This window comes from Coturnix japonica, chromosome 12 (assembly GCF_054131305.1).
Source record: "Coturnix japonica strain WE chromosome 12, WE-NBRP24, whole genome shotgun sequence".
NCBI classification, from domain to species: domain Eukaryota; kingdom Metazoa; phylum Chordata; class Aves; order Galliformes; family Phasianidae; genus Coturnix; species Coturnix japonica.
The window spans coordinates 13,317,299-13,343,572 of record NC_140674.1 but is presented as its reverse complement, the minus strand read 5'-3'; the positions used below and the strand labels follow the sequence as shown (position 1 = coordinate 13,343,572).

Here is a 26,274-nt window from a genome sequence, read left to right as displayed (position 1 = left end):
TGGTTAGTTAACCTCAGACCTGTCCTGTCAATATGGACGTGTTTATTGTTTGCTGGATTATGTTTGACCATGGTTGACATCTCTGGGACTGATCCTGACTGGTGGATTGAATTCAAGCTTGACCTTGAATCTTCCTCACCCCTATGGACTTCCTTAGTGACCCAGGCTCTTGGTTGATCTGAATGCTCCCTGACACTATTTTCCTCAATATACCCAGCATTCTTCCGTGCACACTCTTTTCTCTGTCAGACAGGTCATCCTGACTTGGAGCAGTAAAAACCTTTAGGTATTCTGCATGAAATTCCAGTTTCTCTAAAGTCACTTTCAGCTTTGTTGCTAACTCTAATTGGTCTCTCTAGAACAGATGGAGTCTCCAAATAGCCTAGTTTAACCCCAAAGCAATAACATGTCTTCTTTCAGAGTAATCCTCATACAAGAGGAGTTCAGCAGGTTTCTTGGGCCACTTGCAAAATGCAGGAGGCAGTGTTGAGCTGCTGAAAGCAGGAGATCTTGAACCTTGCTTGGAATGGCATGTTTCCAGGGCACTTTGCATGCTACACATTTGGCATTTGAAGAGGGGGAGGATTCTTGTCTTTTCAAGAGCTTCTTGAGAGCATATAAAAACTTCACATGCATCACATATTTCAGGTAAGCCTCAGCAGCATTTATGGGTTTTGCTGTGGTCTTTTAATCTCTGCTTAAGCTTTGTTTGTTCACAAAGCAACCAACCTGCTGTGGCAGGACCTGGGAGTAAAGAGCCCTTACTTAAGGTTGGGAGAAAGGGCATATTAACTGTCCTGCAGTATGTGCACCAAAAAGGGGACTTGACTGAAACTGTGTGCTCTCAGCTGATGGATTTATTTTTTTTTTAACCTGCCCCATATGTAGGAGGAGACTTACTGCTTCCTTGCTTAGTGTTTTTAAGGGCATGACAGGCATGGGAAAGAGGAGGGGACAAACAGTAGAGAGGAAAGCAAGCAGGATGCTAAAGAGACCCTGAAAAGCAGGGAGGAGTTAGGAGCCTTTCAGCATGAAGAGAAAGAGCTGCCCTCTCAGCAGGGGTGAGGTGAGTTTAGTACGCAGTTTCAGAAAGGCAGGAGTCACTTTGCTTCCCATCCCAAGCAGTGGCTCACAGAAGAATCCCTTATTCCCTCTGTCTACAAAACAATTTCCCCCCTTGGTAGTCTAGTCTCTGCTGTTTTGTAGCATCTGTTCTTCCCTGCATAAGCACTGTAGACCTGACAGCATTGGTGTCTCCTCTCTCTGATCCAGTTGCATCTGTCTGTCCTGTCTCTCCAGCTGTGCTTCCCCTGATAGGCATAGAAGTGGAAGGCACTGAAAACCACCCTATCCTCTTTGTCCTTCACGTATTTGTTCTCTGAATTCTTATCTGCCTATGTCGCTTCTACCCTGGCGTGAACCAGAAAACAAAACCCGCCCTGGTTCTATTATATAAAACGCCACTGGAAGGCGCTCGGCTATTCTGCTGCCGGCTGGTGCAAAGTCCCCAACAGAACAGCACAGCTTCACTGCAGAAAGGAATTAAAATAATGTGCACATAAGCCAAGAGAGCATCTCCCTGAGAGGAGGGAGTACATAATGGGGAGGGAGATGTAGTTATAAAATGAGATTCTCTGTTCCTCAGGGGACTGTTAAAACCAGTCAATATTTATGAAGCTTTTAGACTGACTCATGCGATTTGTTCCCCCTTCTACGTGCTTGTCTTTGGGACTCAGCTGTTGCTTGGCCTGTTACTGCCATAAAATTAGATGCTGTGCTTTAACTGTCTCCTTGCATAGAGAAGGAGGAGGGAAAGGTCCCAAGCAGGACATAAAATGGCTTCACTTGTCACCTCCCTGCAGCCAGCAGTAGGAGGGCACAGAAGGAAGCATCATTAGCTCATACCAGGTGGGGATCACACTAAAGAGAAGCAGCACCTCGTGGTTAAGGCAGAGGAGGACACAGAGTGCAGATGGGCTGCCTGCTTGCCTGGCTTTCACATCCACTCAGAGGGCTGCCAGGAGATGATTTGGCTTCTTAGAGGACAGGCCAGCACCAAAGTGCTCTCCTGGAGTGAGGGGTGAAAAAGCAGTGCAGGAATGCACTGGACTTCTACAGAAGCTAGTCATCCTTGGCTACAGGAGAAAGATCTAGAGTGGTTTGGAGCAGGAGCTTGCTCCCCTCCATCAGCTATGGTACATTGGAGAACAGCCACTTGTGGATGTGGTAACTGAGATGATAAATCTGCTCATTGCAAACCTGGGGAATCCACCAGGGTAGCTGTGCTGCAGGTTCTGTGTGTCTCTGCAGAGGTAGTGTATTCTGAGTTGTCCTCAGAAAGCCCTGGCACATTCTGAGCAGCTGTTTGTGAGGCACTGTGTCCTCAAGAGCATGCTGCAGCCACCAGACAGCCAACTCACAGGCTGCTGTAGGGACTGACGCAGGCTTGGTAGCTCCTGGTGTGACTGATGAGGAATGAGTTGCCTTCATCTCATTGCAGGTGCTGGGTCGAGGATGCTGAATCCTACCTGTGTCAAGGACCTCTGCAAGGATCTTTTCTCTTGGCCAAAAATCTCTGTATGGGAATGAGTGCTGGTGTTAATATTTCTGAATTTTGCACATTTCTTTCTACTTCAATCATAATTGTTAGTGAGACTGAATTGAATGCAGCTTGTACACATATTTCTTTTGGGCATCGTGGCCATAAACAAGGCTGGGTGGTTTCAACCCTGTCTGCCAACAGTGCCAACTTTCATGCTGTCATTCCTTTTTCTCCCTCTCCCTCCTCCCAGTTCCCATCATTTGGCTTTCTGACTTCTCAAGAACTACTACCTGTTCTTTGGGAAATGTTCTCGCTTTGAGTTACACACGGAAAGTCTGAGAGGATAAATATATCTGGTTTATTTTGAGGAAATTTGCATAGGTGACCATAGCTCTTGCATTTGAGAGCATGTCTTCTTACCCAGCTTGTCATCCGCATGTAGGGCCACTGAGACTGTGGTAGCTTCTGCACATGCAAAACCTGTTTTGTTGAGTGAATATCAATACTTTCTGGATGTAAACTTTTGTATATAAAATCAAGGCTTGAAATAAGAGATTTGAGGATGTATGCATCCCTTGCATCTTGACCTTGGGGATCAAGGCTGGCAGAAGTGAGAACACCAAATTATTACCTTTCTTTTAACCAGCAAAGGATGAGGAAGGTGGTAATCAAAAGTAAATCTAACAGTTGTTCAGAGAATATAGCAAGCTTAGTGCCACGTGAGACCTGCACTGACTTCAGGCCCCACTGAAGTCCTTTCAACATAATTGCTGAAATGTCATCCTGTAGTGACTGATGGCAGGCACAGGGGCTTCCCCACAGCCGGCCACCTTTATTAGGCTGCTTACTTCTCCCTTGTGTGGGCTTGCAGGAAGCACCCTGCAGAGCACGAAGTGAAGAAGAAATATCTGTTCTGGGTGAAAAGTGGTCAATGTGCCAACTTTGGTATTACTTCTCACTTTCTTTGGTGAAGAAGAATTTTGGAAGGTATTTGGTCTCACTTGCTGATGTGAAACTTAACGTTTTCATGGGGAGGAGGGGGAAAGGAGGGCAGAACTGTTACCCTTACAAATGTGTTTGTAAATTTGTGGGCACAGATGCAGAGCTAATTTGCACACTGCAGTTTCCTGGGCAGCCTGGACAAACAACCGAGCTGTGCACATCACAAAGCTGTGTGCAGCACTGTATGTGACTTCCCATTGTATGCCTTCTCTCTCCAACTAGAAAGCCAACAAAAGCCCTCCCAGTGCCCAACTCACCATTATCCTGTTGTTTCTATGACATTGCATGTAAGCACAAGTTTAGTTTAATTCATTCATCTTTTGCAATGCCCCAATCCATCGCCTCTGCATGTTTTATTTTATAATACTTTAATCCTTGCATGCTCCTGCTCTCCCTATCCTCCAGGGAGCCCTAATTCCCACAGGCACCATTCGGCTACTGATGGAATTTGCACACCTGCTTCTTGCTGCTTGCTTCTTATCGACCCCTTCTGGTACAGGAATTCAAACCTCTCCTAGTTTGGTTGCTTGGAAAAGGAGGAAGATTAATGACTAGGGTGGTCAGAGGAGGAAATACATCATCTCATGCTTTGGCTTATGTGAGAGGGGCAAGGTTGTAGTCACCTGTCACCACTGACCCACAAGTTTTGGACACAGGTTTGTGTGATGCTTGATTACTGTGAGATGCCTAGAACTGGTTTTCCATCCTTTTGCATTGCTCAGTGATGGATGCATTCCTGCCTGTGGGATCATTATCCTCTGTCTACCCCCACAGCAGCCTCATCAGTTGGAGTTTGCCATGCAGTCATTAGCAGAGCTCTAACAAAGGCTGCTCTGAAACTGAGCATCTTGATGAAGCCCAATTTATTTCACAGTTGTTATCTTGTTGTCCTGAGATGACAGCATAGCACTGGAAGGGGTGCCTGGTTTATTTAAGAAGCAGGCACAGAGCTGTTTCTTGGTCTGCAGGAGGAACAGAGCAGCACAAGGCACTCCTGGTGCTTTTAAATAAAATTAATAGTTGTTTTTTTCTCTAGCTTCATTGGGATTAATGGAAATACTGAAACACCTTCAAGCTGGATGCTGTAAAAATTGCAGTGAAAAGCTTGCTGTCAGCCCAGCAGAACTGAGCTTCCATGCTTTCTGACTGGAGGCAGAGGTTTTCAGACACAGGTGGGAGCTGGGAGGTACCTTTTGGACCACAAGATGTGATGTGCAGTGTCAGCACTGCATCAGTCACACATGTCCTGGATCCTGCTTCAGTTTCTCTCATCTCCAGACCCCCCACAGTCATTCCCATATTTCCACTGGTCTTTGAAGCCTCCTGAAGCCTTCAAGTGATTCCTGCCATCTTCCAGCTTCAGAGATTCTTCAGAATATCTCAACATCAAGCTAAGATGAGAGGAGTTCGATGTCACAAATGCGAGGAAAGAGCTGTTCCTGCTGTGCAGGTCCCTGCCCTTGGGAGCAGGGTGGGTAAATGCTGCTTGCTGGATTTACTCCTTCCCAGGAGCATCAGTGAGTCTGGCAAGGACAAACACATCCGCATGATTAACAGAGCTAGAGGAAGGCATGAGGAGCCACATAATTTGCGTAGGAGAAACCTGAGCAGAGAGAGCTCAGGAATTTTGACTAATTGGTGCTGCTGGTTTGGGCCTCAGCCAGATAAGGGGATCCAAATTCATTTGGAAAGACTGGAACAAGGAGCTGTGTATGTGAGGGAGAACTTGGGAGCACTGAAATCAATAAGTGGGAGATGATGTTTCTAAATGTGGGATTAAAAGGCTGCTCTGTTACATCAAATCATAGGATATCTTAAGTTGGAAAGGTCCTCCAGACCCTTCCCCACCTTTGAATCCTTTGCTTTGATGCTCATATGTGTCCCCACTCATATCCAACAGCAGGTGCTTGCACAGAGATTAAAGACTGGGCTGGTAATGAGTGAAGAATGTCCTTCTGGCTGATCCCTGTGTGCACATGCTGCAGGGATTAATGGCCTTGCAAGGTGCTGCTCTGGGGCTGAAAAAATAAATGAGAGAAGGAAGGGAGAAAGAAACCCCACCACCAACAAAAGCATAAAGACAAAACAAATCTGAAAAGAAAGTATTTTATATATATATATAAATGGAAAATTTATAAATATTATTTTATATTTATAAATAAATAAAATTTATATAATTTATTTATTCAAAATAAATAAAATTTATATATTTATAAATATATAAATGGGAAAAAAATGTTAAGAAAAATAAAGCAAAAGGGCTGAAAGTAAAAATGAAGGAAAAATGGGAGAAAAGGGGGGAAAATACATGAAAAAGGGGAGAAAATAGGGGAAAAAAGGGAAAATGAGAAACATGGGGATGGGGGGATGAGAGAAAATGGGGAAAATAATAGAAAATAAAGTGGGGGGAAAAAAGGAAATAAGGGAACAGAACAGTGGGAAATCGGGGGGAAAAAAGGAAGCAATAGGGATAATAGGGAAGAGAAAGGAAAAATGACGGAAAAGGAGGGAAAATGAAGGAGAACGGTGGGGAGGGGGGGGGGGAAGAAGGAGACCGAAAGCAAAGGGAGAAGAAAGAATAAGTGGCAAACAAAGACCAATCGGCACAGCCGAACTCGAAGGGCAGCAGCCCGGTGCCGCCCGGCGCCCCGCCCCGCTCCTCCCCCGCCGCTTTCTGTCCCCTCCGCCGCGCCGTACGGCCGTTCGCTCCGGATCCCTCCGCGGGTAACTTCGCGTTGTGCGGCGGGGTGAGGGCGGCTCTACCCTCAACGTGGGGCCTGCCCTCCCCGCCCGGCTGCAGCAGCAGCATGGCCGAGATCGGCATCGATCAGTCCAAGCTGCCCGGAGTCAAGGAAGGTACGGGTTGATGGGCTGCGGGGTGAGCGTGTGTGCCCGGCGGTGCCCGGCGCGGTGCTGAGTGATGGGGATGAGCGTGCGGGGCTCCACCGCAATCTCGTTTTGTACTTTGCCCTGTGTGTCCCCGTGGTTCACGTGGAACGTGAAATTGCGGAGATCTTTTTTTTAGCGTTGCACGTCCTGTTTGCGTGTGGTCGCTCGAGAAAATGAATGTATTTAACCATTCCGGAGGGTTGGTTCGGTGGGATGACAGCCCTGTGCGAGCAACCTGCACGTGGTTGGGTTGGTTCGGGTGTGATTTGCGGGCTCCAGGTGAACCTGCTCCTGCGGTCAGATGCGCTGCACCCCCGGGGGACGTAGGTTGGATGGGAGCGATGCCCTGCACGGCCGCCGAGGCCCGAGCTTCGTTCTGTAGAGCCTTGGGCCCGTCCCGAGCTCTCAGCTCAGTGATATCATTTGTTTTTGTTGCTCCAAGTGTTGAAAGCGAGTTATGGCCCGGTTTAGGTTTATTCATACTCAGAGCGAATGCCAGCCAAGGGAAGAAATGCATCACCTTCCGTGCCTGGGGAAATATTTGTTCTTCTGATATAGAAATCACTGTTGATTCTTCTGGAAAAAAAATCAAAACAAAAAACGTTCCCTGTTTCCATTCTGGGCAAAGGTCAGCTCAGTGGTTCATTAACAGCAGGGCTCCATGCTTTGTTGTGGTGCGTGGACTTTGTTCAGCTCCCCTTTGGGGGGCTGTGTGGATCTGCTTCCATTGCTTTCCTTGGGACTGCCGTGTGACGGTGCCACTCTGCTCATCTCTTGTGGTCTTAAAGCTGCTGTACAGCCCAGTCGCTGCTGTGCAGTGAAAATCCACCAGCTTCCTTCTTGTGGTTACTTTCTTTCTTTCATTTTCAAAGCCACCTGTATTAGCTGAAGGCTCGCTGTAGATAGGGCTTTGCTGGTGAAAACTAGTTCAGCCAGTCCACTTTATTTGGTTTACCAGTATAAAATATGCCCTTAGAGCATTCATTTCCAGCATCAACCAGACCTGGTGCTGCAGCTTGGTGTTACAACCACTTTCCAGGCATGCCAAGTGCTTTTTCTGACCACTGTGGTCAGCAATGCTCTTATAAGGTGTTTGCTGAAGGCTTTGGTGGTGGATGCAATATGTGGGCTGAGTGTCTCCGCTCTCCTCTCCAGTGTCTGTGATGTTCTCATTTCACAGAGTGACTTTGGCTCTGTGTGTGCTCGTCTGACCCTCCCCAGGGCATTGCTCAGCTGTCTGCACACAGATCTCTTACACTGGAAGTCTAATCTGTGAGCCTTTCAGGGACAAAAGCATCCTGGAAATATTATTTTAATTGGTTACTTGCAAAGCAAGCAACAAGCTGGCTGGAGCTCTGCTCGCACATGTCTTTCATCTCTTGAGATCTGATGCATTACTAGAAGTGAAATTTGGCAGCCATCCTCTCCTGCAGTGGCAGAGATGAGAGCTGGGGCTGCAATGCTTGGTGCTGGCCTGAGTCCTCGCAGGGAAAAGGGGGTCAGAGGAAGGGAAAGGGAAACCCGGCACCCTGATCTTGCAGTGCACAGCTCTTCAGAATGGAGGAGAACTGCAATGGGCGAAGTTCTCATTTATTGTCATTTTTAATAGCACTTAGAAGAAATAGAAGGGCAGTGTGTCTGCACCTGTCATTAGAATCAATGGAGCCACGGTGCTGTCGCTTAGGCTCCATTGTACTCTTTCTACTTGCACCCTGAGAGCTTAGCAACAGTCTGACTTCTGCTCTTCATTAAGCATCTGCTTTGACTTCCTGGAGCTCCTGATTCATACTAAAAGTGCTGCTGGTTGTTTCCCAAATGTGGTAGTAAAAGATACGACTATTATTTTGGGTGAGGAGGAAAGGTTTGGAGCTTTATTATCCCCCTTGTCAGGGCAGCCCCAGGGGCAGGCAGCCTGGCTGCTCTTTGTTGCCTTATTGCAAATTGAATAAGTTTGTGGTAAGCATCCATCTTCCTCCCAGCCACATCACCTTCCCTCCAACCGCTGCAGCTTAACGTGACCTCTGTGACACTGCTGCAGGGGGAACCTTGTGGTGCCAGACAGACAGTGTCCTGAGCAGCAGACTGCCTGATCTTATCAGCTTACAGCATTTCGGTGTCTGTGTGCTCAGCAATATGGCACTTCAAGGAGGAAACTTGATGTCTATCAGAAACCCCAGTGGGCTCAATGGTTTTGAGAGGCTCCTGTGAGGGATGTGTGGGGATGGGTTCTGCTTTGGGGTCTTTCCAGGGGGGCGATGTTGGGGGCCATGCTCATGTAGAGGAAGGGTTGGACTCCTGCTGGATTACTGTAATGCGGGCAGCTCTGAGAGCAGCTGCTGATCAGTCAGGTCACCCTGCAGCCACCTGCACTGTGCCCCTTGGCTCCAGATGGTGGTTTTTTTTTCATGAAGCATCATGTGCTGTGTCACAGTTTTCTGCTTGTTGACTTCCTCTGTGAAGCACTCTGAAAAATGCAGGCAAGCTGAATGGCTCGGGGGCAGCAAGGGCAGAGGCTGATGGGACATGGACGTGGGATTTTCTTTCTAGGTCATTGGTTCATGTCCAGCTCTTCTAAGTAATAGGAGGTCTGTTTTTCCAGCATGCATAAATTCAGTAGCTGAGGCTGCTGTGCTTGTTTTGCTCCTGGTTAAAGCTGGGTGTAAGTTTTATTCTTCATTCAGTTCTCCTGGGTCTGCAGCGCTTGGCTGAGGAGGTGGGCAGGATTAGCAGGTGTTTTCTTAGTTACTGATGAGCGGAGAAGTGTTGGGGTTGGGATAAAGGAGGCATGGTCTGTCTTAACCATTGGCTCTTCTGGGGGTGGCATTGGGGTGGGAAGCTCCCCCCTGTTGGCAGTACAGGACATTGCCATTGCTGCTGTCTGAGCAATGACTTGCAGACAGCCTTTTATTTACTGTGTGGGGCTCTGTTTAATCTTTAATTTCCCGTGGCAACGTCAGAAGGCTTGTGCATGCCAGGACTTGGAGACCAGGACCTGGAGACGGCATCTGCAAAGAGCAGGGTGGGCTGGTAGTGCCCTTGCCTGGGGCCACACAAGGAAAGCCCTGCCTGGGGATGTGTGCCTTGCAGCTGTGTTAAATGCCTCTGCTTTGCTGCAATAACCCTTGTTTTTCTTTTTGATCAGAGCCTTGTTTTCCTTCTTGCAGTTCACGTCAGTGTGACGATTTGTGGGACGAAGTGACATTTTCCCTCCCTGCTTCCTCATCCTCCTCCCAGCATGTGTGCAGCTGGCTGCCTTCCATGTACTTGCTGCTGCCTCACTGCTTAGCACTGGTTGGAAGGCCAAAAGAGGAAGATGGCTGAGCAGTTGCTAAAACTGCCTTAAAACTTCAGAAGTTTAGGGCTGATGAGCACTTCCACCCAGGAAAGCAGGGCAGCCCTGTGTCCTTACAGTGCTGGTGGTAATCCATCCACTTGGAAGCATATTGATGCTTTTCAAAAATAGGAGCCTTTTGCACCATCTCTTTGTATGTATAAAGACCCCACCCCACTCACTGTAGGAGAGCCCTGTGAGTCTTGGCCCACTGCTGCTAGGAGAGCACAGCACCTGTGCCTGTGGTGAGTGCTGTTCAGGACTGAAAGTGGCAGTGGTTAGCAGGTGATGTGCTCTTCCTCACTTGTTGTTTCAGATGAGGTTTAAAAAACTGTGTGCAGACTTTGTGTGTGGTTCTTCCTTCTCCCATGTGTTCTGCTGAACCAGGAGTCTGTGGTTGGGCGAAAAGAAGAAGTGTTGTATGGGCTAATTATGTGATGTTCAGTTGGCAATGGCAAAGAGGCAAATGCTTGAAGGTACTGTGAAATGAGTGCACGTTGCCTTGGCCGCTTATAGCCAGACAGGACAGGAGGCTGCAGCGTGCCTCAGCAGCACTACCACATCACTGGGGTGAAGCAGTGGAGGATGGCAGGGAAAGACCTGGGAGCTTTCCAAGCCGTCAGGGTGTTGGCTGTTTTTGTGGCACGTGGAGCTGCTGTTCACAGCGCTCTGCTCTCCTGCAGGCATTGCAGCTGGCGCCAGGTTTCCGAAGGAAGTTGTGTTGGGAAGAGGCTGGGCTCTGCTAGGGTTATTTGCAGCACCTGAGGGCCCTGTGTTCCCACTGCCTGGTGCTGCCAGGAGGGACGGGCAGCCCTGCTTGCCTTCTTCAGGTACCTTATGCTCCCAGTCCTGATTTTAGTTGTCTGTTTGTTTTTTTTAATCCCTATGCTGGTATGTATACTGTATCACTTAGATACTCCCCTTTGTCCCCCCCCCCCCCCCCCCCCCCAAAGGAAAAGACTTCTTGCAGTCCTTAAGCTAATTTTGAGTTCTTGGAGCATGAGCACAAAGCAGTTTGTTTCAGGTTTGCACTGCGATCCTCATTTCTCTGCCTATCTGGCTCCAGAGACCAGGGCCGTATTCTTACCATCTTATCCTGCTGGTTTTGATCTTAGCTGTTCCAAGGGCAGGGTGCCAACTCAGGACACTGACAGGAAGGGAGATGTGCATTCTCAGTGCTACAGCTCTGCTGACTTGTGGCTCTTCTGTAGATAGCTGTGAAGGTCTGACTGATCTGGGGCCAGCTGTGGTACTTTGTGTTCTTCAGAGCTGACTAATGACCTTGGAGAACTTATGTGTGGGAAGTGAGGAGGGGGGAGAGCACCCAAAAGGGGCTGGTAAAGGGGGAACAAAATAAATGAATAATAATAAAAAGGAGTTGGAAATGAGGCAGAGCATCCTTTACTGGTTAGATGTAGGAAGGCTGTCCTCAGAAAGCAGATCACAGAGCAGCTCATCCTGAGCACTGGCAGTGGCTGGGCAGGTGGCAGGCAGGAGTGCTCCTTCCAAGGAAGAAGGGAGCTGATAGGAATCTGCTGGAGTCAGTCGGAAGTCAAGCTGCAATCAGCTTCACCGACAGTTTCAGCTTGGAATACATTAGTTGGCTGGAGTGAGCCTGAGGGGCTGCTCTGAGCCTTGTCCTGCTGAAGCTTTGCTTCTTGCGTATCTGATGTAATGAATGAAACCTGATTTGTCTGGGTATGTGTGCTGATGCTGCCATCAGTCTGTCTGGCTGCAGATCTGGTTTAGCTGCAAGCTTTGAAGCAGTCTCTGCTTTGGCTGCAATCACCTGGGCACTGGAAAGAAAATAACACTTTTGCTTGCTCCTCCAAATGACTGCAAGCTCTCTGGGGTGTGAAACCATTCTGAGGGGTTTTAAGAGGAACTGGAACTCTTCTTGGTACTTGGCACCTTCTGCAAGAGCATCAGCTTTCAGCAGTCAGCCTTGCATGGAGTCCTCAGAGTGATGTGTGAACTTGTACTGAAAGGGTACTGGGAGCCCAGTCCTGGACCCCTGCTCTCTTGCATTCTGCTGTATTATCTTTTAGGATTATGCTAGAGGAGCCTGGGAGAACTGACACTTTGAATTATCTCAGCTCCATCTCTGTGGAGCTGCTCTGTGAGTTTATTTATGACTGCCAGAAAAGGAGGGTTGAAGATGTGGGTGAAGCATCCTAGGGTGCCGTGGCTCCTGGGAGCTTGCCTGACCCATGGGGTGCACTTGCCAGCCCTCCCTAGAGAATCTGCTTGACTGAGTGAGGGGGTTTAGGCCTATGCTGAGTAAAGAACCAGAAGTTTTGCTTATCTGGAAAATCAGCGTGTCCTTCCAACAATTGTGTAGTATAAAATTGTTAAAAATGCTGAAGTGAAAGCTACTTACCAGATCAAAGTAAAATAGGATGGTTGCTGCTGAAATGGCTCTGGGGGTAGTAGGGTGTGTGTATAGTGCAGATCCCTTGAGATGTGAGCTCCATGCCTGAGCAGTTTGCTGAGTGGGTGGCTGTTTTAAGTTGCGCACGAAAGGAGACATTTTTGTTCCCTTACACCAGTTTAAGTGAGTGGTGTTAGGCTTAAAAACTAAAACTGCCATGGCATCCTGTCTGTAGAAAAAACAGACAACAAAAACCTCCAGAAAATGACAGAATGAGAGATTTTAGTCATTGTGGGGCATGGTCTAAAATGACCTGAGATCCCTTGTCGTGCTACTTTTTGCAGTCTTAGACATTCTTGTTTGCCTGTGCAAGCGCGTCACCTCCTGTGTTGGAGTGCTCAGCAGATGCTATCTCTGCTTGAGGACTGCTCTAGAGTACAGTTCACAGGCAGGTTTACAGAAGAGAGAGTGCCAACCTGGTGGCCTCAGAGAGGGCATTTCCTGAAGGGAGAGCTGCTGATTTCTATTTCAAGGCAGGTTAACAAAATAGGCTTGTGTTCTGACGATTTGGTTCCAAAATATATGCAAACTTCCATTGCAAAGCATTGGTTGGGCAGGTGACAGCTTATTGGGGAATGGTGCAGATAGCACAAGGTTCTCTCATACCCTTGACCTTAAGGCATTATCTGTAGAGCAGGGAGGATAACCTCGTTCCCAAATCCCAATCTGCTTTTAGCTTCTGTACCAGGACTGCCTGGTAAAAACAACAGCAACAACAAACCACACTGGTGGTGGAGATATTTCGTACTCCATATGTTTGCCCTTCTAAGAGCAAAAGAGAGACTTTTCTTGTTATCTGTGGAGCTGCTCAGCTTCTTTGTGTTCCCTTCCCCAGCCTGCCCGGTCCTGTCTGTTTCTCAGGAGCCGTCTTCTCCCTGTCTGAGGTTGATTTCCTTGGCATTGGCCGCCCATGGTGACCAAAGTCCCAGGAATGCTGCTGAGATGTGATGTGGATTAGCACAAGCTCAAGAATCTCTCAGTGTGATGGGAGAGGCAGGAAGGAAATGAAAAGCACTGAGGTCAGGCTGTGTATCTCACAAAGCGGGCGGGTGTTGGAACTGCACAGCTCCTCTGGGAGCTGCTCCCAGTTTATTCCTTGCCCCAGCCAGGGCTACTCAGCCAGGTCATCTTGGTTTCAGGGAGATCTTGGAGCATTCACCTGGCTGATATAGTCCCTGCGGTGCCAGCTCTTCTTTCTGATTTGCAGTTTTATTAACTCAGCATTTTTCCAAGCTTGCTGGCTTGGAACAGGCTGTGCGTATTGCTCTCCACTTAATTTGTTAGCTCTGTAAGGCCTTAAGAAGCAGCTTTAGCTGCTGAAACTGTTTTTGCTTCTTTTTTTTTCCCCCGTGTCACTGTCTCTCCTTCCTTCCTTTAGGATTTGAAAACTGCAGATGTTTGGAGCTAAGCATGACTCACACCTTCTCGTTTATTTTGTGAACTATCCAGCACATGATGCTGACAGGGAGAATGCAGGGAGTGGGAGGGGATGGGGAGCAAGGGATGGTTTTTAAACCCCAAATGGAAATGCTGGGAGTGTGCCTGTGTTGAGCTGGCGGGGCTCCTGGGACGTGTCAGAAGGCCAGCACCAATGTGGGGCCCCTGGGCTGACATCACCCCCAAATTTGCAGGGGCCTGCAGGTGTCCCCATCTCCTGCCACTTGGCTGGCTGACAGTTCTCTGTTCCGTTCATAATGGGATGTTCTCATCCTCCTTTGCATGTTGTTCTCAGGCTGAGAGAACTTGAGAATAATGTGCTCTGATGAGTTAGGGGCATTCAGTCCAGCCAAGTTTTGGGTGGTGATGAACATCTCCTTCTTCTCTGCCAACAACTTCAGCCACACAGAAAGAGGTCTGCATGCTGCTGTTAGCCATTCGTGGATTTAAGAGAACAGACATCCATTAAAACAATAAAATAAGTTAAAAACCCCTCCTGTACTGTAGGATTGAAGCTCACTGGAGGAGATGAGATTTTCTGTGGGGCTTGGTGCAAGACTGCTGAGAGAAGAGCAGCAGTGTTCTACCACCGCCCTCATTCCTTTTCACCTGCACACCCAGTATATTCCTGTCACCATGATTTTTTCCTGCATGAGTAGAGAACTGTGGCTGGGTGTGAGCAGAATGGAGCACAGAATCGAAAGTCCTTCTCTGCATGTGTGCCTCTGTGGGGAGGGGAGGGTGGAGCAAAGGTCCATTGGCACCTTCAGTGTCATGACCAACACGGCAGAGCTCAAATGCTGTGGGGATCAGAAGGGAGTTCAAAAGGGCTGAGATGCAATTGCATAATCTTTGCAGATGTCTTCACATATGCAGCTCTGGAAATGTTTGCCCTTGCCTCTGTATTCCCTCACCATCATTCTGTGAAACTCAATAGTGTTAGGGACCTCAGAGTAAAGTGTTTTTGGGGTACATCTGTCCTCATCCAATAAAACGTGTTCCTGAACACTGGACACCCTGAGTATGTCACCTGTGAGTAGCACTGAAACAGCTGTGGTTGGTGGCTGGAGAAAGCATTTATTTATAGGAAAGGCCAGCTGGAAGTGTTTCATTGTTGGTCAGTGTTTAGTATCCTCTTTGCAATAGAGCTGCAATAAAAAGAAAGCAACAACAAAGCCTAAATTGCACCATCCAGAACTGTGCATGCTTAAAATGAATCACTCTGGGATTGTGTTACCGTAATCGCTGTCCTCATCTCCACCCTGCTGCTTGTCCCTCCTTTCCTGAAGCACTGCCTTTGACCTTGAAGGGAGGGCTGCCTGAAGTGCAGCCTTATCTTCCGTCTGTCATCTACAAAACACCCTCAAATGCACCAAGGCTTATCCTTGATCATACTCAAACAGGATTTTTGGTTAAAGTGCTATCTTGGCTGCAGTCAGAAGCTCTTTGCAAAAAGCCCATGAAGCTCTATGGGTGCTGAGGAGTGTCCTGATAAATCTCAGTCCGCACGGAAAGGAAGGCTTGTGGGATTGTGGCTGCTTTCCCCTCCCCTTGCAATGTTTTCTGCCCTTTGTGGGGTTGGTAATGGTGTCTGCTCAGACTCTTCAATGAATGGGTTCCTCAGAAATTGCCCTTGTAGCTTTGCTATGTCCTTGGGTCCTTAAACTCCCCTTAAAGTGGGAGCTCCACATGCAGCAGCACATGCTTTGTGTGTCTGTGCTACCAAAACACCAGACTCTGCATGTGGCCCCGTCCCAATAGGTGTGTGACTGTTTTACTGTTCCGCTGCCTATCATAACAAGTTAAAAATAAACCCTTGTGCTTTCCCACAGTGTGGGCAGAGCATTCATTCCTTTGAAAGCTTGAGAGTGAAAGTGATTGGCGTTTGTAAAAATACGCTTCTTTCAGACTGGGACTCATCCCCTTCCTGTTTATTTGTCTCTGGGTCAGCACAGCTTCCAAAAAGAAGCTGAAAATCACCCACGGTGCTAATGCTGTGGTTGTTTTGGGTTCTGCAGGTCAGTTTCTGGAGTCTTGAGAGCAGCTTAGTGGGAAGACAGAATCTTCCCCCTGAGGAAGGAGCCTGTGTCTTGGGGAGGGGTGTTTCCACCAGCATTTTCAATGGGAAGTTTCAACTCTCTTTCAACCCAATGCCCCCCCTAAGTTTTGGCTCAAAATGTAAATAAATGTTTTCCATGGGAAAATCTTTTGTCTGAAGTCTATAAATTAACTCAGGGACAGTTTTCACACTGAAAATGGCGTGATAACCCTTGTCTGGAGTACACGCAGCAGGCTTGGGGGTAGGAAGCTGTTTGCTGCCCTGAGGAGCTGAGCTGGACATGGTTGAAGTATGTGCTGATGGAGGGAGCAAGAATGGTTGAATGGGTGAATGGGGTTTGAATACTCATTCATGTGATCTAAGGGAAAAAGAAACCTTTTGTTATTTCTCACTATAAGCATGAAGTTCAGGTTGCTCACATTTTGGAATCTCAAGGTCTTGTTTTGGACTGCATCCAGCCAGTGCTATTGCAGGGTTGGGTAGATAACGTTTTCCTTTTCCACTTCCAAGTAAGGCCTATCTACATAGAAATTAGCTTCCTGTGATTCTTTTGGGCTTGAAGTCTCGTGACTGTTGAGAGGGCATTGGATTTGAGATCTGTGTATTCTGCTTTCGCCTTACAATTTCCAATGTCCTTTTGGTGGGGGAGAGAGAGCAGCCCTAGGAACTGTGTTAAAACCCTGGGAAAGCTGATGGAGGCCTTCATTAGTCTTAGAGAATGGGAGTGCAGTGATGCCAGGCAAAGTGCTTCCTTGGAATGCAGATTATGCCAAGCACACCAAATGTCAGGTTGCAGGTTTGAATCGTTACAGGTTCTTGCTGCAGCCATGTTCAGGCCACTGAAGTTTCAGTCATTTCGTTTGCTGTGCTTGATGTTTGTGTGCATTACCAGTGAGTATGTGTTGCATGAGTTTCTGGTATGATTGCACAGCAATCAGTGCTGGTCCCGATAACGTTTGTCACTTTTCGTCCTTGCTCGGGGTAAATACAGAGTTGTTATCAATTTGTGATGACTTGAAGCCAGAGAGGTGTGCAATGTAAAGGTGGGGCATGTTTACACAGCCACCTATATTGCAAACTTGGCTTCACACTGCTTTACAATTTCAAAGTCTGTGTGGCAGAGAACAGAGGCTCTGTGAGTGAGCAACCCAGTGGTGGGCATTCCAGCGCTGTGGAACAGGGCAGAGACATGTCCCCTAAGCACTGACTTTGTATAGTTTGCACAGGTCAGTGCCTCTGCTTGAGAGCCCAAGTGTCTGTATTGATATTTTTTCTTTTCCCCCCCTTTCCTTTCTCCTCATTCACTTGGCTTTGTTTCCCTGTGCAGTGTGTCGAGACTTTGCTATTCTGGAAGATCATACCTTGGCCCATAACTTGCAGGAACAAGAAAGTAAGTAGCAATATTTGTAACAAATTGAATCAAATCTATCCCAGCAGATAACTGCTTCTGTGTTGTTGTTACAATGTTGGTTTTTGTTTTTGCTTAGAGCAATTCTCCCTGCTTTTATTTATTTATTTGCTTGTTTTTATTATTATTCTTTCTAATGGGATATTGTTATCATCACTGTATTTGCTGTCCTATAACACTACTCTGCATTCTACCCCAGCTTGCATTGCCCTCTAGAGATGGTTGCATTTCATATATGTGCTTTTCTCATTCCATTTAGAATGGAGTTTCTGTATGCTGATTATAATAAGATTGCATGTGGGAGTGCACTTGAGGTTTTATTGCTGTGTGAGGCTGTTAGAAATGACCAGCGTGTCTGGAAGCTTCCCATTTTAAAGGCTGACCTGAGTGCAGCCAGTAGAGGCTTGCTTATCGACTAATTTCAGAACAGAATGGAGGCTTCCTTTTAATTAAGATGTTTTGAGGCAAGGCAGCTGCGTGCTTTAAAAAGGAGGGGAAAAAAATTACAGCCAGGAACTTTAAAGTGGCTGGTGATTTCTATACAGGAGATGTTTGTTTTTTTCAGTCAGGGCTGAGGTGGCCTCTCTAATCTGTTTTGCTGCATACCAGTTGCATTGGTATCTACCAATACAAGGTGCTAGTGCTGTTCCATTGGCTCTACTGAGTGTGCAGCTTGCACTGAAGTGGCTCTTACTGCTGGGATGTGAGACCACCAAACAAAAGCTGGCTCTCAGCTGCAGTTCTTACAGTCATCTTTTCTTGGAGGCATTATCCATATATGGTAAAAGGCTCACTGTTGTGTTTAGTAGCTGTGTTGCTAAATATAAAGTTAGTGAGATTCTGGAACCTATTACATAGGAAGGGAGAGGAGTTCCTCTCTTTGGATTTTCTTGAAAGTGAATTAGGGAAGAATCCATCAGAAGTGATTTAGGTTCCACACGTCTTTATTGGCTTTTTGTGGAATCTGGGGTAATTTCCTGGGACCAGAAAATGAAACACAAAGCCTAAAAGTAAATCCCTACAAGTCTGTATGCAGTTAAGATACATAGGCCTTATTTTGGTAATAAACATACATGCAGCCTTCTTAGTGTTGAAGTGAGGCAATCTCAAGCTGCTAACGTAATTTCAATTTGGGGCTTACCCACCTGTAGAGAAGTTAATGACATTACCCTGCAGAAAACTGTCTTTATTTGTAGCCTGGAATCTCCCTCCCACTTGCTTAATCTTGTTCACACCATGACATACAGCAGGCTGATTTTTGGGGCTTTTGTCTGTGCTTATTTCCAGTTGAGCATCACTTGGCGACAAACATTCAGCGTAATCGTCTGGTGCAGCATGACTTGCAGGTGGCCAAGCAACTGCAAGAGGAGGAAGATCTGAAAGCACGTGCACAAATCCAGAAACGCCAAAAAGACCTGTGAGTTTAGGATGGAGCTGTTCAAATGTTCATCCCATTTGGTCAGAGTGCTGAAATCAGTTGCTTTCTTTCAAGTTGATGCACTCTATAGTGGAGTACAAGTTGTTCAGTATTTTGCCTTTAGATATCTGTTGCTATAGAAATATGGACAGTAGTCTCTAGCATGGGACAGGATGGAAGCAGATGTACCTAGGGTCTGCCTTGGCCTGGGCTCTGTTGGCTTACTGTGAAAAGAAGTCTTCCTATTCTGTTTGTTGGCAGAGAGGAGTAACTTGGCCATTTGCAGTAGATTTGTCCCTGGCTGAAGTCTGAAAGAGAAGAATTTACACTATAGAAGTACACAGTGTTATAGTGAATTTTCTCTCTTGTGGAAATGGCAGATATTGGCCTACCTGTATTGTGCCTTATGGGTGCTTTTGAGGATTTTGGCACTGTATGCCTTGGCTTCCCACTGTGCTGAATAGCTCAAAGCTCGTACTTGTGCTTGTAGATGCTCCAGCATGAAGCATGGTGGGAAGAGGAGCTGCTGTTCTGGGGCCACTTGGTGGAGATAGTAGTTGTGGATATTTCTTCTCTTGCAGCCACTTGATTTCTGTAGCAGCTGCAGGAAGATCCTTAATGATTGATTCAGTTTACTCTGCAGGTTTGCTCAGGGCCCCTCTTACCAGATCTAAGCCACAATGTAGCTTGTGATTTGGATTTCTCTGTGCCATGACTGTGGAGCCAGGTATAGGAATAAAAAGTTGTAGTGCAGAGAAAAACAAACTGGGACTTACCAGCCCAGAGTTGACTTTGATCCTACTCTTGTATTTTTTTCGTCTCACTCAAGCTCTTGCCGTGCATGAGAAGTAACAAATAGTTTGTGTGTCAGGGCTCAGTAAGATCACAATGAAGAGAGGCAGCAGCTTGCTTTCTGAAGGAGCTCCCTGCAAGGTCTACAAAGCACAATGCAGCACAGCAGCTGGGAAATGCATCCTGGCTTGTCTTGCTCTGTGATGCCACCCGCCAGGTACAGCTGTTGGTGAATCACAAACCCTGCGGGGTTCATCTGGCAGAGGGTGATGCAGTAGAAAAGCTCTGTGCTGCAGATGTGTGTGATACAGCTTCAAAGGAGCTGCTCATAAAAGATTTCAGGGCTGGGGTGTGGCAAGTCAGCCGCTGTGCTTAATGGTACTAGCACATGCAGACAGTATGTGTGCATCTCTGAAGTTTGTGCTTTCTTCCAATAGCTTTGTTAGCAATTAGAGATGTGAGCATGTGAAGGGCAACTTAAAAATTAACTTTGTATGACAGAAATGATTCCTTTTTGCTACTTGCTGGGAACTGCAAATGATTTTGTTGCTGTGGGGCTTCACAAAATGGGATTTGCTAACTTTGCGAGCCAAGTTACAGACAGGACTGCTGACGCAGTAGTGCAGAGCCCATGATTTCTCATCAGATACCAGGACTCCCTGTACTTAATGCTGCTCGTATTTAGAAAATAGGTCCCAAAACATCCATGATCAAAGCACAAAGCATGAGAAAACAGACTCATAGGCAGTTTGGTAAGAAAGGAGATAGGAACTTCAGCAGTTCTACTCCTGAAAGCCTGAGCTTTTTAGCAAGAATAGTTTTTGTTGTCTAATAAATAAATAAATAAATAAATAAATAAATAAATAAAAAGCTGGGGGCATCTTTTTGTAACTGGATCTGTGTCTTCCTTAATTCTTAGTACATTCCAACTGTGCAAGATTAGTGAGTTCTGGCAACAGTGACCCCCCACCACTGCTGTGTGGTGTATGGCCTAGGACAGTCTGACCCTGCAAGGTGACAGAGGGGTGAAGAGGCAGAACTGGGTGGTCTGCTTAGAAAAAAAGCATAACAAGAAAAGCTCTTTAAACGGAAGGGAGATCTGAAAGACAAAGAAAACATGTCTATTCTTGCTGATCTTTCCTTTCTTGAAAAATTTGGGGAAGTTCAGAACACTGCTAGTACTCCTGCTTCTTTAAAAGCATTTCTCACGTCTAACTGAGCAGCCTGCTTGCTGCCAAGCATAGTAGCAAGGCTGCTAAAATAACTGAAATACTGTGAAAAGACGCTCTTTCCTTGTTCTGTTCCCACTGCCATAATGATTCTGTTACACTAATGTGAACAGCTCCTTTGAACACTTCCCTTAAACCCTTTTGTTGTTTCTCATCTGGCAATAATTACTTGCTCCAGCCGTGAGTGGCAGCTTTCTAATCAGTGCCTTTATTTTTTTATTGTTCTCTAAGCTGATGTTTCTTTAACAGTAACACTGCTGGCTGTGCCGGTATGAAGGGCACCTCGGTGGGATGTTTGGAGGTGGAGACTAAAGCCATTGAATTCACAGTGAAGAAACCAGAGGACAAGAAAAGCTGTTCAAGTTCTTTAACCTTTTTGCTTATGTTCAAGTCAAACTGAAACACTAGCCTGTGTTAAATAACTAATCAAGTCTCAGGATTTAATTACCACTGAGCTACAAGAAAAGACAAAATCCAATCCTTTGTCTCTGTTCAGTGGTTATGAAAGAGCTTGGTAAGGAGTACTCCAGGATGCATGTCATCAGGAACAAGAAAGCACTTCTGCTTGTGCATTACTTCTGGTGTTCTTTGCTGTGAATGGAGAGGCAGTGACCTTATTGCCTTGGCTCTGGAAGACAATTAGCTGTTTGTCTCATTTGTCTGAGGAAGATGGATTTTAAGCATTCAGCAATTCAGCTTGTGCCAGTGAACTTATCACCTTAGCTTTGTTCACAGGTGCCAGGAGGGACTACAGACCTGCAACACATCGATGTGTTTGACCTTTCTAATTTATTTTCTACATGAATCTATGTAATCTGAGATCGGCCTCATAAAAGATCTAGTATTTTATACACATTGACAGTGTGCTTCTAGGGTCTGCATATTCGTTGTCTTTTTGCTTGGTACTGGTTCCCTGTTGGTACCAGGTTTACCAACATTCCCTTTTTATAAGGCAGGGTCAAGAACTACAATTGACGCAATTGACCTGTGTGCTTCTGAATAGATCTCTGCCTGTAGTCAGGTGCAATGCACAAACATACACACTTGCCAAATACCAGTTCTCTTATAGAGTTGAAAGAAACTAATGTCTGAAATGGTTTTCTCTGTCAATAACTACAGGTCTGCACACACTGAAGTTCATGAGAACCTTCTAGTGTGTCTCAAGGCCTGTGTCAATTTATGAATGTGAGCAAATGTTTACAAACATGGTCCAGGAAAGGGAAGGAAACATCACATTGTGACATGGACATGGGGCTCTTGTGTGTTTGGAGAAGGAAAAGGAAGTATAAATAACACACAGTACCCAAGTGTAGGTCTGTTTCTGAGAGCAACTGACAGAAGTAAAAAAAAAAAACTTTTTTCCTTCATGTTTCTTTTTTTTTTTTTCTTTCTTCTTTTTTGTCTCTGACAGATCAAATGTTTCTTGGTGGCATTTCTCCTCTAATGCACTTCTTGCAGTGTCCTTCCCCACCCTGTGCCACCTAACCAACTCCTTGCACTTCTATAAAATAAGCCTCTGTTGTGCCATTGATTGCTCCAACAACATTTCTCTCAGCTTTGCTGCTGAAATGCTTGTTTGCATGTGAGATTTTAATCAGATCAGCTCATGTCCCAGACACCTCTCCGGTCCATTGCCTCCAAGTGTGCCAGGTCATTTAAATCCTGATCCTTCCTCAAGACAAGAACAGGTGCTCTGGCCCACAATGTGCAGCTTTCATGTAGCTGAACCTGCTTCTCTTGAAATATTTGCCTGACTTCCATAGTATACTCTTGGTAGTCCTCCCATCACCTATCTGATCATTGCTAGCATATTCTTCCAAAGATTGTATCCTGATAAAGCAAGCTCTGCCTGTTGCTGTTCTCATTCCTGTCTCCTGTGCCTTACCTTTTAGCAATTGCAACTGCAGAGATACCTGTAGATTGATAGATGTTATTTTTTCCCTTTTTTTCCCCTTCTTTTTTTCCCCCCCTCTGACATGTTCAGGGCAGTCATTGGCTCCATTTCAACAGTGCTGAAAGAAAGAGCTCTTAATGTTTATTCTCTAATCCCTCACCCCTGTTCTGGATTGCCTTGAAGAACCATTGGCTGTCATTCAGGCCTGCTTGCTGGGAGTCGGAGCTTGCAGCTGAGCATTGCACAATTCTTGCAGATGCTTTCTGTATGACATCCCACAAATACATCTTTCCTGGTCTACCAACCCACATTTAACCCATGGAAACACAACATTTTATGTCACAATTACTGTTTTTCTGTTCTCCAGTTAATATAGTCCTGTGCTGCTCCCACATGTGCAGTGATGCTTCCCACCCCTCATTCTTATGTACATTGCTGTGTTCTCTACTGATTGTGCTTCTGCTTTTGTATCTCATTCCACCTCGGCAGCATTTCTCATTCATTACTAAACTGCTGCTCTAGCTTCCGCTTGGCCTATGTGCTGCGTGTCTAATAAGCATTGCTGTGCTTTCTCCTTCTTGGCTTTCATCTGAAAACCACTTTCCAGAAATGCTTGTGCTAACCTTACCCCTAAACCCATCCCTTGGCACTGTGTGTACAAGTGCTCCTCAGCAGCATTAGACTGCTGTTTGCAGAGACTCCTATGTACTTCCTTGGCCTGCTCTGTCTTATTGTTCCTATCTCCTTTCTTAGCAAACTGCCTATGAGTCTGTTTTCTCATGCTTTGTACTTTGATCATGGATGTTTTGGGACCTATTTTCTAAATACCGGCAGCATTAAGTACAGGGAGTCCTGGTCTCTGATGAGAATTCATGGGCTCTGCACTACTGCTGAGGAATAATAACTCTTCTGTGTGAACTGAATAGCTGCTTTTAGCTCTTTTTATCCCTCTTTCCAGGCTAACTAATGTCTGTGATTTTAGGTACTTATGATCCTTGTTTCCTTCTCTTCTAGGGAACGGCAGGACTCAGAGATTGCTCAGGAAATCCAAGTGAAGCTGGTTTTTGAAGCAGAGCAGCGACGCCGGCAGGAGGAAAAAGATGAGGTAAATTTGCAAAGATGGCAGAGCTACTTGTATCAGCCATTTTAGTGCAGGCATTACTCAGCTGTTAGCTGCAGAAGCTGCATTGCCTGCTGTTGGCACCAGTCTTCATGGATTGTCAGCATGCACAGAAATTTCAGGGTGCCCTGTTACAGGTGTAAGATACATCTGTGGTCTACAAGGGCTGTTGTTGACAATGCCACGCTAACAAAGAGAGCAAATAATAGTAGGTCTTCCTGAGGTGTCCAGAAAATCCTGGACTGGAGGAATGTGCATGTGAGCTTAGAGTGTGTCCCTGTATTTAACTGCAGGTAGGTCCATGAGAAATCCGGATAATTTTACATTGCTGAAGAGGCAGCTAGTGGCATTTTCTCCATGGATAGCGTTTAAACGCAAGGCTATTTCTTGGAATAACAAGAAATAATTAGTCTTTAGCTAACTGATAAATCAGTTTACTTGTTCAAGACTTCATTTTTTTCTAGTACCATTAAGTCCAAACAAGTACAGAAATGCTGGCCAGACATGGAAAAGCTTCCAAGAGGATCATGTAATGGGAGAGATGGGAACACCAGCTAAAGGATTTGTGCTTTAAATGTGATCGTCTCTCTTATTTTCCTGAGGAAAATAAAGGAGATGCAATCCTGCTTCTGCTGGCGGTGGTATTGCAGCCACACAGGTTTAAGCAGAGGGCTTCTTGGGATGTCAGCAGTCTGACGGCAAGTCCTTGCAACCTCTCAAACCAGCCTACTGATTATCTTTGGATGCTGGGAGCTATCTTCAATGTAATGAGCTATCTTCCTCAATGTAATGAGGAAAAGCCACAAATATTCCTTCTCTTCCTATCGGTTCCTAGGTAGTTCTCAAGTGTGGCTGAAACAGATATGTGCTGGGTTAGACTGCAGATGAGTATTGAAGGTGAAGCACTACTGCCTGACTTTGTGTTAGGACTTCTGGAGGTCTTGAATTGGTCCTGCTTTCCTTCCACGGTCCCCAGTGTTATTTCCTTTGGGTGGTCTCCTGTGCTGATGCAGGGCTCAGGTCCTTAACAAAGCTGATTGCCATCCAAAATGATCTGAATACTGAAATAATAATTGGTATTTGAACACTCATCCATCACCCTCCAGTGCCTGCTTTGCTTTTGGCGTGTTTCAGTTCTGACTATGCATTTCACTGTTGTTTTTCCTACCTGCCACGTACGTTCTGCGTACACAGCTCTATAATAGCCCTGAGGGCTAGGGAGGCTTAGATGAATATCATCCAAGGGTAAGGTTGTCCAGCTGGTATCTTCCAGCTTCTCTTCCTAGCTTCAGATCAGGCCCCAAGTGTGGAAACCCCAAAGAGCTGTTTACTGTTGCTAGACCTCGTTGAACCATTAGTCATCTTGAAGGAAAACTGATTAAGAAAACAGAGTGCTGTTCTTTGATTGCCTATCTACCAAATCAGCAACAAGATAAATGGCCTACGGTCCTGACTGCACTCCTGTGCTGTGTGTAGCTCTTCTCTCCTAACATCACATTTGATTTCTCTTTTCCTTCAACCTCTGTCAAATTGATGTATCTGCCTGCTTGGCATGCTATGAGCCCTATAAATTAAATCCTGTTTGAAGCAAGTTCCAGTCTTGGTCTGGGAACTGCTTTCAGTCAGAAGTGCCGTCAGCCTGGGACAGTCTGTGCTTCTGTGTTTTTCCTTGGCTAGTGGAGTCATGTGAGCCTCAAAAGTGTTGCTGAAAGCCTGAGGTTGCACATGAAATCCCTCCTACCACTTCTTGGCAGTTACTACTTAGTAGACTTGCGTGTAGGTGGACTAGGAACCTGCAGGTTGTTGGGTAGGCTCAGTGGTGGGTCGTGTTCTAGTTGCTGATACTGCCTCCTGTCAGCCACTAAGCTGGAAGCCCCGTCCAGTCTATGGTTTGAATGCAACAATAGCCCTGTCAGTATTGTCTTAAAAAATAAAACTGAGGGTTTTTATAATTGTGTTCTAATAAAAGCATCTGGAGATGTTTTGTGGGGAAGGTAACGATTATTTTCTTCCATCTCTGCAGGACATTGCCCGTCTCCTACAACAGAAAGAACTGCAGGAAGAAAAAAAGCGCAAGAAGCACTACCCAGAATCCCAGGGACACAAAGTCTATGAGGACAGCTATTATTCAGAGAATGGAGGTAAGTCTCTGCTTGTAAAAGGGATCAAGATCATGCTAATGTAGGTGAACCTGGTGATCAGGTTAGTTTTGTTTGGGTGATTTCCCTTACTTGCATTCAATCCTGCATTCTGTACTGTAGTATTGCATGAATTTCCAGGCTCAGGATCTGATTTTATTCTAAAGTCAGGAATTACCTGTGCAGGAAAAAACAATAGCTGAGTGTACTGATAAGTCAGTTATTTCTGTATGATGCTACAGCTGTGCAGAATAGAAATGCAGATGCAATTCCACACTTAGAACTGTTTCTGTTTCAATGTATGTGGTCATCTGTGGTGCTGGCACTGCTACTTGTTTATGGAAGTAAATGCTGGTTCATGGAACAGCTTTTCAAAAAATCAATCAATTAAAAAATAATCCATTCAGGTATGTATCCAAGCCCTACAATTAGCACAACTGCTTTGAATGACTTACTGAATAACAAGATCATCTCCAGTGAATCCTTGCTATGATTACCCTCTGGGAAGGCATTTTGTGAAGACGACATGACTCAGTGCTGTGTTACTTTCTTCTGGACGTCTTTTGCAATCAAATATGAACTTTC

The 26,274-nt window shown here is 46.0% G+C and overlaps 1 protein-coding gene across 2 annotated transcripts in view; it reads left to right on the top strand.

Annotated features, from left to right (window-relative positions):
• The first annotated feature begins 6,245 nt into the window (after positions 1-6,245).
• Positions 6,246-26,274, top strand: part of CCDC50 (coiled-coil domain containing 50) — a 36,016-nt gene continuing 15,987 nt past the window's right edge. For both annotated transcript variants that reach the window (XM_015871713.3, XM_015871712.3), the window contains exons 1-5: positions 6,246-6,400; positions 17,019-17,081; positions 18,387-18,516; positions 23,446-23,536; positions 25,575-25,692. In XM_015871713.3, coding sequence (XP_015727199.1) covers positions 6,352-6,400; positions 17,019-17,081; positions 18,387-18,516; positions 23,446-23,536; positions 25,575-25,692 — 451 coding nt within the window. In that variant the 5' untranslated portion in view covers positions 6,246-6,351. The remainder of the gene's footprint in view (positions 6,401-17,018; positions 17,082-18,386; positions 18,517-23,445; positions 23,537-25,574; positions 25,693-26,274) is intronic.